Source organism: Rhinopithecus bieti, unplaced genomic scaffold, assembly GCF_001698545.2.
Source record: "Rhinopithecus bieti isolate Rb0 unplaced genomic scaffold, ASM169854v2 scaffold_759, whole genome shotgun sequence".
In the NCBI taxonomy this organism is placed as follows: Eukaryota; Metazoa; Chordata; class Mammalia; order Primates; family Cercopithecidae; genus Rhinopithecus; species Rhinopithecus bieti.
The window spans coordinates 718,515-732,737 of NW_016803631.1; the positions used below are offsets into that span (position 1 = coordinate 718,515).

General features: G+C 44.7%; 1 protein-coding gene across 6 annotated transcripts in view; it reads right to left on the bottom strand.

Annotated features, from left to right (window-relative positions):
• FBXO40 (F-box protein 40) overlaps nucleotides 1-14,223 on the bottom strand; it is a 37,286-nt gene that overhangs the window by 3,954 nt on the left and 19,109 nt on the right. For 5 of the 6 annotated variants that reach the window (XM_017891185.1, XM_017891170.1, XM_017891179.1 and 2 more), the window contains 2 exons: nucleotides 3,797-3,829; nucleotides 1,036-2,946 (listed from right to left, as the gene is read on the bottom strand). In XM_017891185.1, coding sequence (XP_017746674.1) covers nucleotides 1,036-2,946; nucleotides 3,797-3,799 — 1,914 coding nt within the window. In that variant the 5' untranslated portion in view covers nucleotides 3,800-3,829. The other variant, XM_017891196.1, reaches the window with a different exon arrangement.

Below are 14,223 nucleotides of genomic sequence, written 5' to 3' on the forward strand. Positions count from 1 at the left end.
GAGCCGAGATTGTGCCATTGCACTCCAGCCTGGGCAACAAGAGCGAAACGCCATCTCAGGAAAAAGAAAGAAAAAAAAAAAGTCCGGGTGCAGTGGCTCATGCCTATAATCCCAGCACTTTGGGAGGCTGAGGCGGGTGGATCACCTGAGGTTGGGAGTTTGAGACCAGCCTGACCAACATGGAGAAACCCCGTCTTTACTAAAAATATAAAATTAGCAGGGTGTGGTAGTGCATGCCTGTAATCCCAGCTAGAAGAATCGCTTGAACGTGGGACGTGGAGGTTGCGGTGAGCCAAGATCACACCATTGCACTCCAGCCTGGGCAACAAGAGCGAAACTCTGTCTCAAAAAAAAAAAAAAAAAAAAAAGGGCCCTTTAAAAATATCTGTTGGGCCAGGCATGGTGGCTCACGCCTATAATCCCAACACTTTGGGAGGCCAAGGTGGGCAGATCACAAGGTCAGGAGTTCCAGACCATCCTGGCTAACACAGTGAAACCACATCTCTACTAAAAATACAAAAAATTAGCCGGGCGTGGTGGTGAGTGCCTGTAGTCCCAGCTACTTGGGAGGCTAAGGCAGGAGAATGGCATGAACCTGGGAGGCAGAGATTGCAGTGAGCCGAGATTGTGCCACTGCACTCCAGCCTGGGCGACAGAGCAAGACTCCATCTCCAAAAAAAAAAAAAAAAAAAATTGTTAAGGCCAGGTGCAGTGGCTCACACCTGTAATTTCAGCACTTTTGGAGGCCGAAATGGGAGGATCACTTGAGACCAGGAGTTCAAAACAAGCCTACACAACACAGTGAGATACCATCTCAATTTAAAAATTAGTCAGATGTGGTGACCTGTAGTCCCAGCTACTTGGAAGACTAAGGCAAGAGGATCACTTGAGCCCAGAAGTTCGAAGCTATGGTAAGCTATGATTGCACCACTGCACTTTTGCCTGGGCAAGAGAGAGAGAACCTGTTTGTAAAAAATGAGACAAAAAATTGCTGAATGAGTCAGTCAATCAATCAATAAATGAGTGTTGACTTACCTCTCTGTGGACTCTCCAGGAGGTGCCTCCATGGGAATACCTCTTCTTCTTCCATTGCAAAAGGACCATCCCTCTCTCTTGTAACAAAGTGGCGCAGATATTCCTCATCAGCACAGACACCTGGGAGAGCTGGGCCAGGCTGACACTGTCCAAGAACCCAGCAATGTACTGCAAAATCTCCAGGGGCAGGCTGGTTAAAGAATTCTGGCTTTTTCCTCCATGACCCAAAAGATGGTTGTTCTTCCTTCCCTCGCTCAGCTCTGGAGCAACCTCCGGCTTAATGGCAAAGGTCTTGAGCTCCTGGCTGTAGATTACTTTTGCCTTTTGCCCCGGGGGACGGAAATGGTTTTGAACAAATGTACATCCCAAGTAGGCGAGGGGGCATCGATGCTGGAACCAGCCGTTGAGACATGACTGAATGTCTGTGTGGACATTCTTGAAGTGCAGGGGGAACTCATCCCTCCTGAAGAATTTGTTGCAAGTGAAAGTGAAGGCAGAACTGCTTTTGTTGTGTCTCCTGGTCACACACTCACTGTGCAGCTCCACATGGAGTCCCCCTGGGGTGGCAGCGGTTAGGTCAGCCAGCACTGTCCCAGAGGAAAACTGTTCTGGCTCAAAGTTGTATGTTTGTGTGGCAAAATCCATGAACAGTCCATCAATGCTTCTGGATTCAGAGATGACATGGCCTTTGAGTTCTCTTTCCAAAGCACACTGGAGGGTGGTCTTGATGAGATCTGATTTGGGCAGGTCCTCCACAGTGATCCCCAGATCTGAAGTATCCACTGCCTTGTGTTCACTTGGCTTACAACTCAACATGGCATCTCCAAGTCGAGCTCGCTTTCCACAGTAGCTCACAGGAACTTTGAAGGTGTAAACAGTCTTAACTTCCTGAGCCTCAAGCTTGCCATAAACAAAGTCTCTCTCCTTGGGTGTACAAGCAGGCATCTGACCAAAGTGGATCAGCATCCGCCCATTGTGCACTAGATACATGTTATAGTCCTTTGCATCCACAGCTGTTTTCAGTCTTTCCAGAACACCATCCTGCCAAGGGGCAAGCCCTGTGGTTTCCATAGCTGTATGAACATCCTGCTGCTTCTGATTTTCCTGTGGTTCTTTCTTTTTGGGAGCGCCCTCTCCTTCTACCATGTTATTGCCACTGGAAATCTGTTTCTTTTCTGGGCCATTCTTGTTCTTGCTCTCACAGCTCGCTGATGAATTTGTTAAAGCAGAGGCTGCGTGCTCTTTGCTGAAAATATTTTCCCACTGGCCAAACTTAGCCAGGTCCATCCCTTCTTTGGTTTTGGCTAGCACCTCCCGTTCTTCTTGACTTAGCTCTGCCATCTCCCCATTAGTTGCTGACAAACCATGTGGTACCAAACTGATATCCACTCCACCCACTGCTCCTCCCATTTCCTCCACACCGGTTTCACCATTCATAGTTGGTTCCTCCTCAGTAGCCTCTCTAGTTTCTGGGAAAAGTTCTACCATTTTCAAGGATCTGAAGAGGACCTTCTGGTCCTGCAGGGCCAGGGCTGTGTCCAAACACTCCTCACTGGGGGTCTCTTTCATGATGTTCTCATGAAGGGTGGTTTCAGAGTCCACATTTGGCCAGCGGTTCCACTCCATGGAGCAGCAGACCACGCTGGCGGGGCACACCTGCAGGTGCTTGGCCAGTTTGTGGCGGGACATGGACAGAGGGCAGCCATATTCGGAGTTGAGGCATGGAACCTGCTCTAAAGGGCAGAGGAGCTGGTGCTCTGCCTCTTTGCACATGTGGAAGGTGGCACCACAGAGCAGGTGGCAGCTTATTACCAGGCAGGAGATGTTGGGTTCCGCAGGAATATGGCAGTGGCGGTTGAAGCATCCCTCACAATGCCTGTGGTGCCCTGGCGGAGGCCTGCGGGCTTTCCCCTGGACACACCAAGGACAGGGGAAAGAAAACAAATGAATACTGAGGAGATGCTCTGTGCATGTCTGTGACTGTGTTTTAATTGACATATCTCCTGTTTATGCCTGCTTTTTGTAGAAACCTTGAAATATATGGAAAATCACAATCCCACAATCCAGAAATAACAACTATAAGTACTTTTTAGAGTTTTGCAACAGTTTATTGTATATATGTGGTAGATGTGTTTAGAATAGGAAAAGAAGAAATGAATATAATGGACTACACTGTTGACAATTGTTATTTTTGAGTTGTGGATTACAGGTTATTTATATCATACAGATAATACTACGGATACAACTTTTCATCCTGCTTTTTACCTTGCTATTAGAACACGAAACTAGATTGTTTTATTATTCTCTACAAACTTTCTTCATAATGGCAGTGTAACATACCGGAATATGGGTGTGCTATCATTTAATCAACTACCACCAGAGGGCGGGCTGGGAGGACAGCAGCCAGCTCTGGTTTTGCTCGCATTTATGTCCCTAGCATCTAGCATGGGACCTGGACCTTTGTGGGTATTCAGTGCTTGCTGAATGAAGGAATTGCTAGCCATTTAGATTATTGCTGGCTTTTTGACTATTTTATTTAAATTTTCACTAAAACTCTTTGCTCAAAAATCCTTCTCAACTGTTTTCCCCTTACTCTGCATCAGTTTCTTCCAAGTTCTGTCCAGGATCTCTGGTTTGGAAAAAAGTTGATAAACGTCATCAACCCATAAGAGCAAGTCTGCTAGCTGCTTGGGCTACAGGATAAATGAAGGAAGACCTGGACCTCTCAATGGTGAAGCTTCAATAAGCTCCTGGTGCTTACCATGGTGCCCCAATTTCTTCTTGCTTCTTAGCTCTAGGGGAAAATATGAATATAAATGATTAGTAAGAAAAGCAGTTAGGTTACCTATACTAACAGGGGCTAAAGAGACTTCACACACTGTCTCATTTAATTCCTTCCACCATCCTGGAGGTGTCTTTATCCCCATTTTTCAGTCAAGGAAACAGAAGCTTGAAGGTAAGTAACTTGTCCAAGGTCACACAGCTGCTAAGTGATGGAATCAGCTTTGTAGTCCAGGCCATGCTGGCCCATGCTTTTTTCTCCGACCCCCACTGCCCTCTGATAGGGCGTATTACCAACTATGGGATGTGTAACTTCTGCTTCCTATAACTTTCTCCATGACATCAGGAGTTCAAGACCAGCCCGAGCAACATGGTGAAACCCCGTCTCTACTAAAACTACAAAAAAAAAAAAAAAAAAAAAATTAACCGGGCACAGTGGCATGTGCCTGTAATCCCAGCTACTAGGGAGGATGAGGCAGGAAAATTGCTTGAACCCGGGAGGCAGAGGTTGCAGTGAATCGAGATCGTGCCATTGCACTCCAGCCTGGGCAACAGAGCGAAACTCCATCTCAAAAAAAAAGGAAGAAAGAAAGAAAATAAGTTGCTAATATAAGATGCTTTATCCCTAAGTACGTCAGCTTGTACTTCCTAAGAAGAAAGACTTATAGTAACATTATCTCACCTAAGAAAACTAAAAATACTTTTCTAACATCATGTAAAATGCCTATAGTCACATTTCTCCAGTTGTCTCCAAAATGTCTATTATAGTTATTTTTAAATTTTTAATATTATTTATTAAACATTTTATTGATATATAATAGTTGTACATGTTTTGGGGGTACATGCAATATTTTGATGCCTGTATACAATGTGGAATGATCAAATCAGGGTAATTGGGATATCCATCACCTCAAACACTTTTCTTTATGTTGGGAACATTATAATTCTTCTCTTTCAGCTTTTTTTTTTTTTTTTTTTTTTTTTGGGGAATTTTTAATTCTTCTTTTTTTTCTTTTTTTTTTTTTTTTTTTTTTTGAAAGAGCCTTGCTCTGTTACCTAGTGTGGAGTGCAGTGGCACATCGTAGCTCACTGAAACCTCCACCTCCTGGGTTCAAGTGATTCTTCTGCCTCAGCTTCCCAAGTAGCTGGGATTACAATCAAGCGCTACCACGCCTAGCTAATTTTTGTGTTTTTAGTAGAGACAGGGTTTCACCATGTTGGCCAGTCTAGTCTTGAACTCCTGACCTCAAGTGATCCGCCTGCCTCGACCTCCAAAACTGCTGGGATTACAGGCATGAGCCACCGTGCCTGGCCTCTTTTAGTTATTTTGAGATATACAATAAATTATTGTTAATTATAATTTTTCTATTGTACTATCAAATACTAGAACTTATTTCTTCTAACTATATATTTTTAAAAATTTTGTTGTTTTTTGAGACAGAGTCTCACACTGTTGCCCTGGCTGGAGTGCAGTGGTGCAATCTCGACTCACTGCAACCTCCACCTCCCAGGTTCAAGCAATTCTCCTGCCTCAGCCTCCTGAGTAGCTGGGATTACAGGCGCCCACCACCATGCCTAGCTAATTTTTTGTATTTTTACTAGAGACGAGGTTTCACCATATTGGTCAGGATGATCTCGATCTCTTGACCTCGTGATCCGCCCACCTCAGCCTCCCAAAGTGCTGGGATTACAGGTGTGAGCCACTGTGCCCAGCCCAAATATTTTTAATTGATACATAATATTTGTGCATGGTTATGGTGTACATGTGATATTTTCTTACATGCATAGAATCTGTAATCATCAAGTCAGGATATTTAGGTCGTCGTCTCAAGTATTTATCATTTCTATGTGTTGGGAACATTTCCAGGACTCTCTTCTAGCTATTTTGAAATATACAATACACTGTTGCTAGCTATAGTCACCTACTCTGCTACCAAACACTAAAACTTGTTTTCTCTGTCTGTTCATATCCATTCACCAACTTCTCTTCTTCCCTCTCCCACTATCCCCTACACCCTTCCCAGGCTCTGGTAATTATCATTCACTCTCTACCTCCATGAGATCAACTTTTTTAGTTCCCACATATGAACGAGAACATGCAATATGTATCTTTCTATGTCTGGCTTTAAGATTTCTGCTCATTTTTGAACAAGGATCCTTTTAATGTCAATTTATTCTATTTGATTGTCAAGTCTTTTTAGTCTCTTTAATCTAGAACAGTCCCCACATTTTCTTTTCAGGAGAAACAGCCTTAAATCTCAAGGAAATTATAGTCTGGTTCATTATTTTATTAGTTCCTCCACTCATTCATTTATTCAACAAACATTTGTTGATTACCTACTACTAGTTGCCAGTAAGTGAGCATAAGAGTCACCTGGACGGCTTTTTACAATCTTAAACACTATTATTCATTAGAGTCAGCTGTGATGCTTGCTAACCCTATAGATCCGCACTGTTCAATATGATAGTCACCAGCCACATGTGGCTATTTAAATTTAATCAAAATGCAATAAAATAAATAATTCTGTTTCTCAGTCACGTTAGCCACATTTCAAGTGCTCTATTGCCATGTGTGGGTAGTAGCTCATGTTTAGGACAATACAGAATAGAACATTCCCATCTTCACAAAAAGTTGCACTGCTACAGATGCTGGCTGTACCACTGGACCTGAGGGAAGGATGTACTCCTGGAATTTACATGCTTAACACACTCCCCGTCCGATTCTTACACACATTAATAAATGAGAACCCTTGTTCTGGACCCCACTGGGGCTACTGAGTGTGAAAGATGAATCACAGTAGAGTGCTCTATACTCCTAATAGCCCTGGTCAGGGGCCGGGGGAAGCAAGCAGAAGCATCAAACGGGGTCAGGGCCAGCAGAAGATAAACAAAGGTGTTAAAGCCAGAGAAGGAGAGGAACATAGCGCGGTGGCTGAGAGGGTTGGACTGTGCTGTGGTCTGAATGTTTATGTCCCCCCCAAATCCATATGTGGAAATCTAATTCCCAATGTGAGGGTGTCTGGTGGTGGGGCCTTCAAGAAGTGATTATGTTAGAGGAAGTTCTGCTTACCAGGCCTCTGGTTTAACAAGACATGACCAGAGTGACTCCATCTTAAAGTGAATAGCGAGGCACTCATAAGACACTGGTAAGGTTAATACTTAGGGTCTAAAAATAGCCACATCGCAAGGTGTGATGTTTAAAATTACAGAATATTTATGGCCAGACAAAACTTCTCCCACCAAGCCTGCAAAGCGTCCAGATGTCCTGAGAAGGCAGCCCTCTTTACTTAAAGATAATGTTAATGAGCAAGCTGAGGTTAAAAGGTTGATGGTCTTTGGTCTTTGGTCTTGTTAACACTGACAGCCACTACCTTTAGTGAGCACATCTGCGCGTTTCCATTTTAATTTAGCTCCTTATAGTTTCCTTACAGTTTCTTTCTTTCTTTTTTTCTTTTTTATTTTTTTGCAACAGAGTCTCACTCTGTTGCTCTGTTGACCAGGCTGGAGTGCAGTGTCACTATCTCGACTAACTGCAACCTCCGCCTCCCGGGTTCAAATGATTCTCCCACCTGAACTTCCCCAGTAGCTGGGATTAAAGGCTCACACCACCATGCCTGGCTAATTTAATAATTTTAGAAGAGATGGGATTTTGCCATGTTGGCCAGGCTGGTTTCAAACTCCTGACCTCAAGTAATCTGCTCGCCTCGGGTTTCTTATAAGTAGAGACACTAACAAAAGAGGGAGCATTTCTCCTTCAGCTGCGGATGCCCTAGTCTGCAACTGAGTAGTTTCCAACAAATGTGCTACCTTTTTTTTTTTGTTTTTGAGATGCTCTCTCTGTTGCCCAGTCTGGAGGGCAGCGGCATGGTCTCGGCTCACTGCAACCTCCGCCTCCCAGATTCAAGTGATTTTCCTGCCTTAGCCTCTGGAGTAGCTGGGATTGCAGGCATGTGCCACTACACCCAGCAAACTTTTTGTGGGGGTTTTATCGTGTTAGCCAGGATAGTCTTGATCTCCTGACCTTGAGATTCACCCGCCTCGGCCTCCCAAAGTGCTGGGATTACAGGCATAAGCCACTGAGCCTGGCAAATGTGCTTCTTTCACGTGCCTCAAATCCTTTCCTGTGAGAATCCAAGAACCCACTCTTGGTGTCTGGATCATGACCCTCTTTTCCCACAACATCTTTCTGGTGTCCTTGTGTGGGGATTGAAAATAGGAAGAGACTCCCACTCGGAAGGAAAACAGTCTGTGCAGCGTCAGTTGGCCGACTTTGCGTAAGTGGGGCTCATTTTAGAGTTATTAAGCCATTCCACGGGACAAGGATGCTTGTCCACTGCTACTTGGATTTGAGGCCCAGGGCCCAAGGAGTTAGAAGCCCCAGGGTTTATTTGGGAAAATGGATTTGGCCCTATGAGATGTTTGCCACTATCTTCTTGGGAGTAATCCGCCTTGTGCTCTCTGTTGCTGGCCTGAGTGTCCTGCTTCTTGTCTCCTGTTGGCTTTCTGCCTTTGTTTCACAGAAGCCCTGAGGCTGCCACAGAAAGGATGGCCCAAACAGTTTAGCATAATTTTTCTTTTTTCGTTTTCTTTTTTTTTTTTTTTTTTTTTTTTTTGAGACAGAGTCTCACTCTGTCTATCAGGCTGGAGTGGAGTGGTGCGATCTCCATCTTCGGCTCACTGCAACCTCCGCCTCTCGGGTTCAAGCAATTCTCCTGCCTCAGCCTCCTGAGTAGCTAGGATTACAGGCACTCACCACCACGCCTGTTTAACTTTTTATTGAGACGGAGTCTCACTCTGTCACCAGGCTGGAATGCAGTGGCACAATCTCGGCTCATTGCAACCTCTGCCTTCCGGGTTCAAGCGATTCTCCTGCCTCAGCCTCCCGAGTAGCTGGGACTACAGGCACGTGCCCCCACACCCAGCTAATTTTTGTGTTTTTAATAGACACAGGGTTTCACCATGTTGGCCAGGATGGTCTGGATCTCTTGACCTTGTGATCCACCCACCTCAGCCTCCCAAAGTGCTGGGATTACAGGCATGAGCCACCACGCCCAGTCTAATTTTTGTATTTTTAGTAGAGATAGGGTTTTACCATGTTGGCCAGGCTGGTCTTGAACTCCTGACCTCAAGTGATCCACCCACCTCGGCCTCTCAAAGTGTTGGGAATTACAGGCATGAACTACCAAGCCCAGCCACCAAATAGTTTAGCTTTTACTTTCCTTGCCTCTCCTCTGACTTAATTCACCACTTGTCTGAGGGACACTGGAAATGAGAAGTTGCTCAGGATCTAGTCTTTTTGTACCTTAATTATTGGAAGAGATGGGCAAAAACTTCTCCATTACTGCAGTTACAAGTTAAAGTGTGGTATTTAACATCCATATGTGACAAGATTAGAAATGCCCTTCAAGCAAAACCTCTTTTATGTCTGTCCCTGCAAACAATTAGCCCCAGAAGGGAGGACAGGAGACTTTTTCTTAACATTTTCTCTTGTCTGTTAATCAGAAGATCATCTTTCACTGGCTGGTCACGGACAGCTGGGCCCTGTTTCCTAAACCCAGAATGTCATTTTTGCCCTGAAATAGTTTTGTCAGGGGATCCCAAGTTACAGCTTGCCCACTTCCCTTGTTTGGTTCAACATCTTTTTTTTGCTGGGTTCCTCGTGGCATTGCCTCAGGTGACCATGAGTCTGCTTACTTGTTCTTATTATCTGATATGAACAAGGGGACACTACTGGCTCCAGGAGTTCCTCCCTTGGCCAAATTGGCACTAAGAATTCTCTTGTCCCTTTTAGTGGAGCTCAGCTGGAGGCAGTACAATCTTGCCGACAAGGAGTGGTATTCAGCACCTTCAGTTCTGGTATACCAGTTCTCATACCATATCTATCCTGAAGAACTCACTGCTAGGGTGCATTTTAACCTATTAGGGAAGGTTTAAATTTGATGGGCTTAAGATAATTTTTTTTTTAAATATAACACTGGTCCCAATATCCTTTGAGAGGACCAGAAAGGTGGACCTCAGGTGTTATAGCAGCCCCAAATACTATACTTCGGCTTGATTTGTTTTATAGAAGGGAAACTAAGTGTGGAAAAATACTCTATGTGCAGGACTTCCTAATGGTTAGCCAGGATAAGGATTTAAAATACGCTTGTATATGCTTGATAGAAGGAAAGAAAAATGAGGGACTAGACATAATTCATGACCACTTATGCAAGTGCCTCCTAATCCCAGGCTTCCCCCAGCTGGTTCTGGACTCCCCACTGTAAGTTCAAGTGCTCCGGAGGAACAAAGTCAGACTCCTAGTTCCCCAGAAGTGTCCAAAGTATTATTAACCCCTCTTAGTTATTTGGGGATGTCTGATGTCCTGCCATCACCTCCTCCTTACCCTTCAAGCCCTGTCTTACATTCATTACCCAAAGAGCCTAGCCCCACCAGCACCACTCTCAGTGGGGCCTCTTACCAGCCGTCAAAGTTGACTCTTTGCTCTCTTCAGGAGTTGGCAGATGGTGACAGGGGCACTCTATGGGTATACGTACCCTTTTCTGTACCTGACAGCCTTATGCCAGCAAAATTCAGCTGGTTTTTAGAGGGTCTAGGAAAATTCATAGATGAATTTGAGAGACTAACACTGACATATGAATTAACCTGGCAAGATTTGCATATACTTCTGTCTACCTGCTTCACAGAAGAAGAAAAGCAGCATATTATGGGAGCTGTTAAAGCATATGAAGATGAAGCCTGCAACCAGGGGCATGACATCTATCCAGTAGGAGGCACAGCAGTGCCTGACTGGGACCTAAATAGGAGTTGTTAAGAGGAAATAAGTTTGGGCAGCCAAGGTGGGCAGATCACTTGAGGTCAGCAGTTTGATACCAGCCTGGGCAATGTGGTGAAACCCTGTCTCTACTAAAAAAAAAAATTAGCCATATGTGGTGATATGTGCCTGTGGTCCCAGCTACTTGGGAAGCTGAGCCAGGAGAATTCACCCGAATCTGGGAGGCGGAGGTTGCAGTGAGCCAAGATCTTGCCACTGCACCCCAGCCTGGGCACCAGAGTAAGACTCCATCTTGAGGAAAAAAACAACAACAAAAAAAGGAAGTAAGAACCTAGAGAGTAGAAACCATATGATTATTTGCCTCCTTGAAGCAATGAGATTTGTGATAAAGCCTGTTAATTATGGTAAAGTCAGGGAAATTACTCAGGGAAAGGATGAAAACCCAACCTTGTTCCAAGGGCACTTAATTGAGGCCTTGAGGAAATATATTAACACTGACCCTGACTCCAAGGAGGGACAGGCATTGCTAAGAGTTCATTTCATAACCCAGTCTGCTCCTGATATCTGCAGGAAGCTGCAAAAGCAACCCTAGGCCCCCGGACTTCCATAAATCAGCTTTTAGACATGACTTTTACAGTTTTCAATGGGCAAGATAGGGCAGAGGAAGCAGAGAAAGTAAAGCAAACCTCCCAAAAGGCCCAGCTTTTAGCTGCAGCTTTGAGCTCTCTACCCCTTCAGAGTCAGCCCCTTATCCCCCAAGCCCTGCCAGAGGAAGTGAGCAGGCAGAAAGCCCCATTCTGGGCCTCTGAGCCACTGTGCCCTGGGCCACTGTGCCCTAGGTGTAAACCAGTGTGTTTTCTGTAAGGAGGCTGGTCACTGGAAGAGGGAATGGCCTGTGCTCCCAAGAGAGTTGTTGGCTTCTGAACCCATAATGGCCCAGCAGACCTAAGAGTGACCGGCTCCAGACTTCACACCTCAGTTCCTGTTGGACAATTAGCCATTGCTCTGGAGGAGCCTCGGGTGACTCTTGAAGTGGCAGATAAGATTATTAATTTATTATTCAATACGGGAGCAGTTTACTTTGTTCTGACCCAGAATAATGGAGCCTGTCTTCTCATAGCTGTACAGGCATTGATGGGCAAGCCCAGAAATGACACTTTCCTTATTCTTTAAGCTGTCCTTCAGGGACTCTTGTTTTCTTGCATGGCTTTTTACTACTACCTGCATGTCCTACCCCTTACTGGGGAGGAATTTATTGATTCGGCTGCAAGCCATGGTTAACTTTGGAGCGCATAAAGCAAAGGAGTGTTACTTTTGTTCCTGTCCCCTGAGGAGAGAAAAAAGGAAGATAAGGATGCATTTTTCTGCACCTAATGCATCCAGATCCACGACCTCTGTTTGCCCTTGAATGGAATGATTCAGATACTCATTCAACCTCACAACTAACCTGGACAGTTCTCCCTCAAGGGCTGCAGGATAACCCACACTTGTCTGGAAATGCTGTAGCTAAGGACTTGAAGATTCTACAACTGCGAAAGGGCACGGTTATCTAGGATGTAGATGATTTGCTCATTGCTAGCTCAACTAAAGAGAACTCAGATAATACTACTGTTAAATTGCTAAATTTCCTGGGAACTAGTGGATATAGGGTGTCACCACACAAGGCTCAGATTTCTACTCAGAAAGTCAAATATTTTGGATATGTCTTTTTTAATATTTTTTATTATTTACTATTTGTTTCTCTTTTTCTCATTTGTAACACTCCTCCAGAATCAATTTGGGATATATCTTAACCTCTGGTACCCAAGCAATAGCCTCAGAATGGAAGGAAGCTCATTCAAGAGCCCCGGACCAAGAAACCAATGTGGGCCTTTTTAGGAATGACTGGGTTCTGCCACTTATGAGTGCCTGGATTTGGGCAAACATTTCAAGCTTCTATGTGAGGTTCTATAAAGGACAGATTTAAAATCCTTTGATTGGAATGAAAATTGCAGGCAAAACTTCAATACTGTCAAAGTGAAATTGGGCTCTGCTCCAGCCTTAGGAATCCCCAACTTGGATAAGCCATTTTTCCTTTATGTGGCCAAAAAGCAAGGTATGGCCTTGGATGTTCTTGTCCAAAACTTGGGGAATATTCCACAGCCAGTAGTCTACTTTTCTAAGCAACTAGACCATGTGGCTTCTGCATGACCTAGATGCCTTTGGGCTGTTGCAGCTACTGCTTTTCTGGTAGATGAAGCTAATACACTAACATTAGGACAACACCTGGAGGTTTTAACCGCACACCAAGTCCAGGGGGTCCTAGAAGCTAAAGGGCACCAGTGGATGATGGGAGGATGTTTATTAAAGCATCAGACCTTACTGTTAGACACACCAGACATAACTCTTGAAATTCGCCAAGTAAACCCAGCTGCTTGTCTGCCAGAGTCCACAGACACTGTAAACCATTCCTGCCTACAGGTTATGGAGCAAATTTATTCTAGCAGGCCAAACTTAAGGGATGAGCCCCTGAACAATCCTGAGGCAGAATGGTTTACAGATGGAAGCTGAGCTAATTGCTCTTACTAGGGCCCTGCAATTGGAAAAGGATGTAAAAATTAACATTTATGATGATTCCAAGTATGCCTTTTTAATGCTTCATGGTCATGCCAACATTTGGAAAGAGTGGGGACACCTGACCGCTAAGGACTCCCCCAGAAAACATCACTCAGGTATTTTGAGCTTGTTAGATGCTGTTTTACTGCCAAAGGAAATGGCTGTAGTTCATTGCAGAGCACATTTTGATGATATTATTAAAGGAAATGCCCTTACAGATGTGGGGGCCAAGGCCACTGCACTAAAAGAGCCAGTTACACTTATGGGGATCCTAGTGCCCACAGCCCCAGATATAGCTGAGCCAGTGTACTCCAAAGAAGAACAAAAATGAGCCAGGGATCACGATTTGGCCCAGGCCCCCTCTGGCTGGCTAACGGTAATAAATTACTAATGCCAAGTGTCAATCAGTGGAAAATAGTTAAGCATTTTCATAATTCCACTCATTTGGGAAGGGATTCTTTATTTCAGTTGATACCTTATTTATTTATGGGAAAACTTTTCAAGACACTAAAACAGATGACTTGAGCCTGAAAGCTCTGTGCCCCAAATAATCCAAACAACCAGCCATTGCCCCCATCTCTAGTTAAACCTGTCCAACACAGAGGAACCTATCTGGGTGAAGTCTGGCAACTAGACTTTATTTAAATGCCTCTCTGTAGGGGATTCAATTATTTACTGGTGTTTATTATTACCTTCACTGGTTAGGTTAAGGCTTTACCCCACTTGATCCAAAAGAGCTTTAGAGGTCTCGGCCGGGTGTGGTGGCTCATGCCTGTAATCCCAGCACTTTGGGAGGCTGAGATGGCTGGATCACAAGGTCAGGAGATCGAGACCATCCTGGCTAACACAGTGAAACCCTGTCTCTACTAAAAATACAAAAAATTAGCTGGGCGTGGTGGCAGGCACCTGTAGTCCCAGCTACTTGGGAGGCTGAGGCAGGAGAATGGTGTGAATCTGGGAGGTAGAGCTTGCAGTGAGCCAAGATCGTGCCACTGCACTCCAGCCTGGGTGACAGAGCGAGACTTCATCTAAAAAAAAAA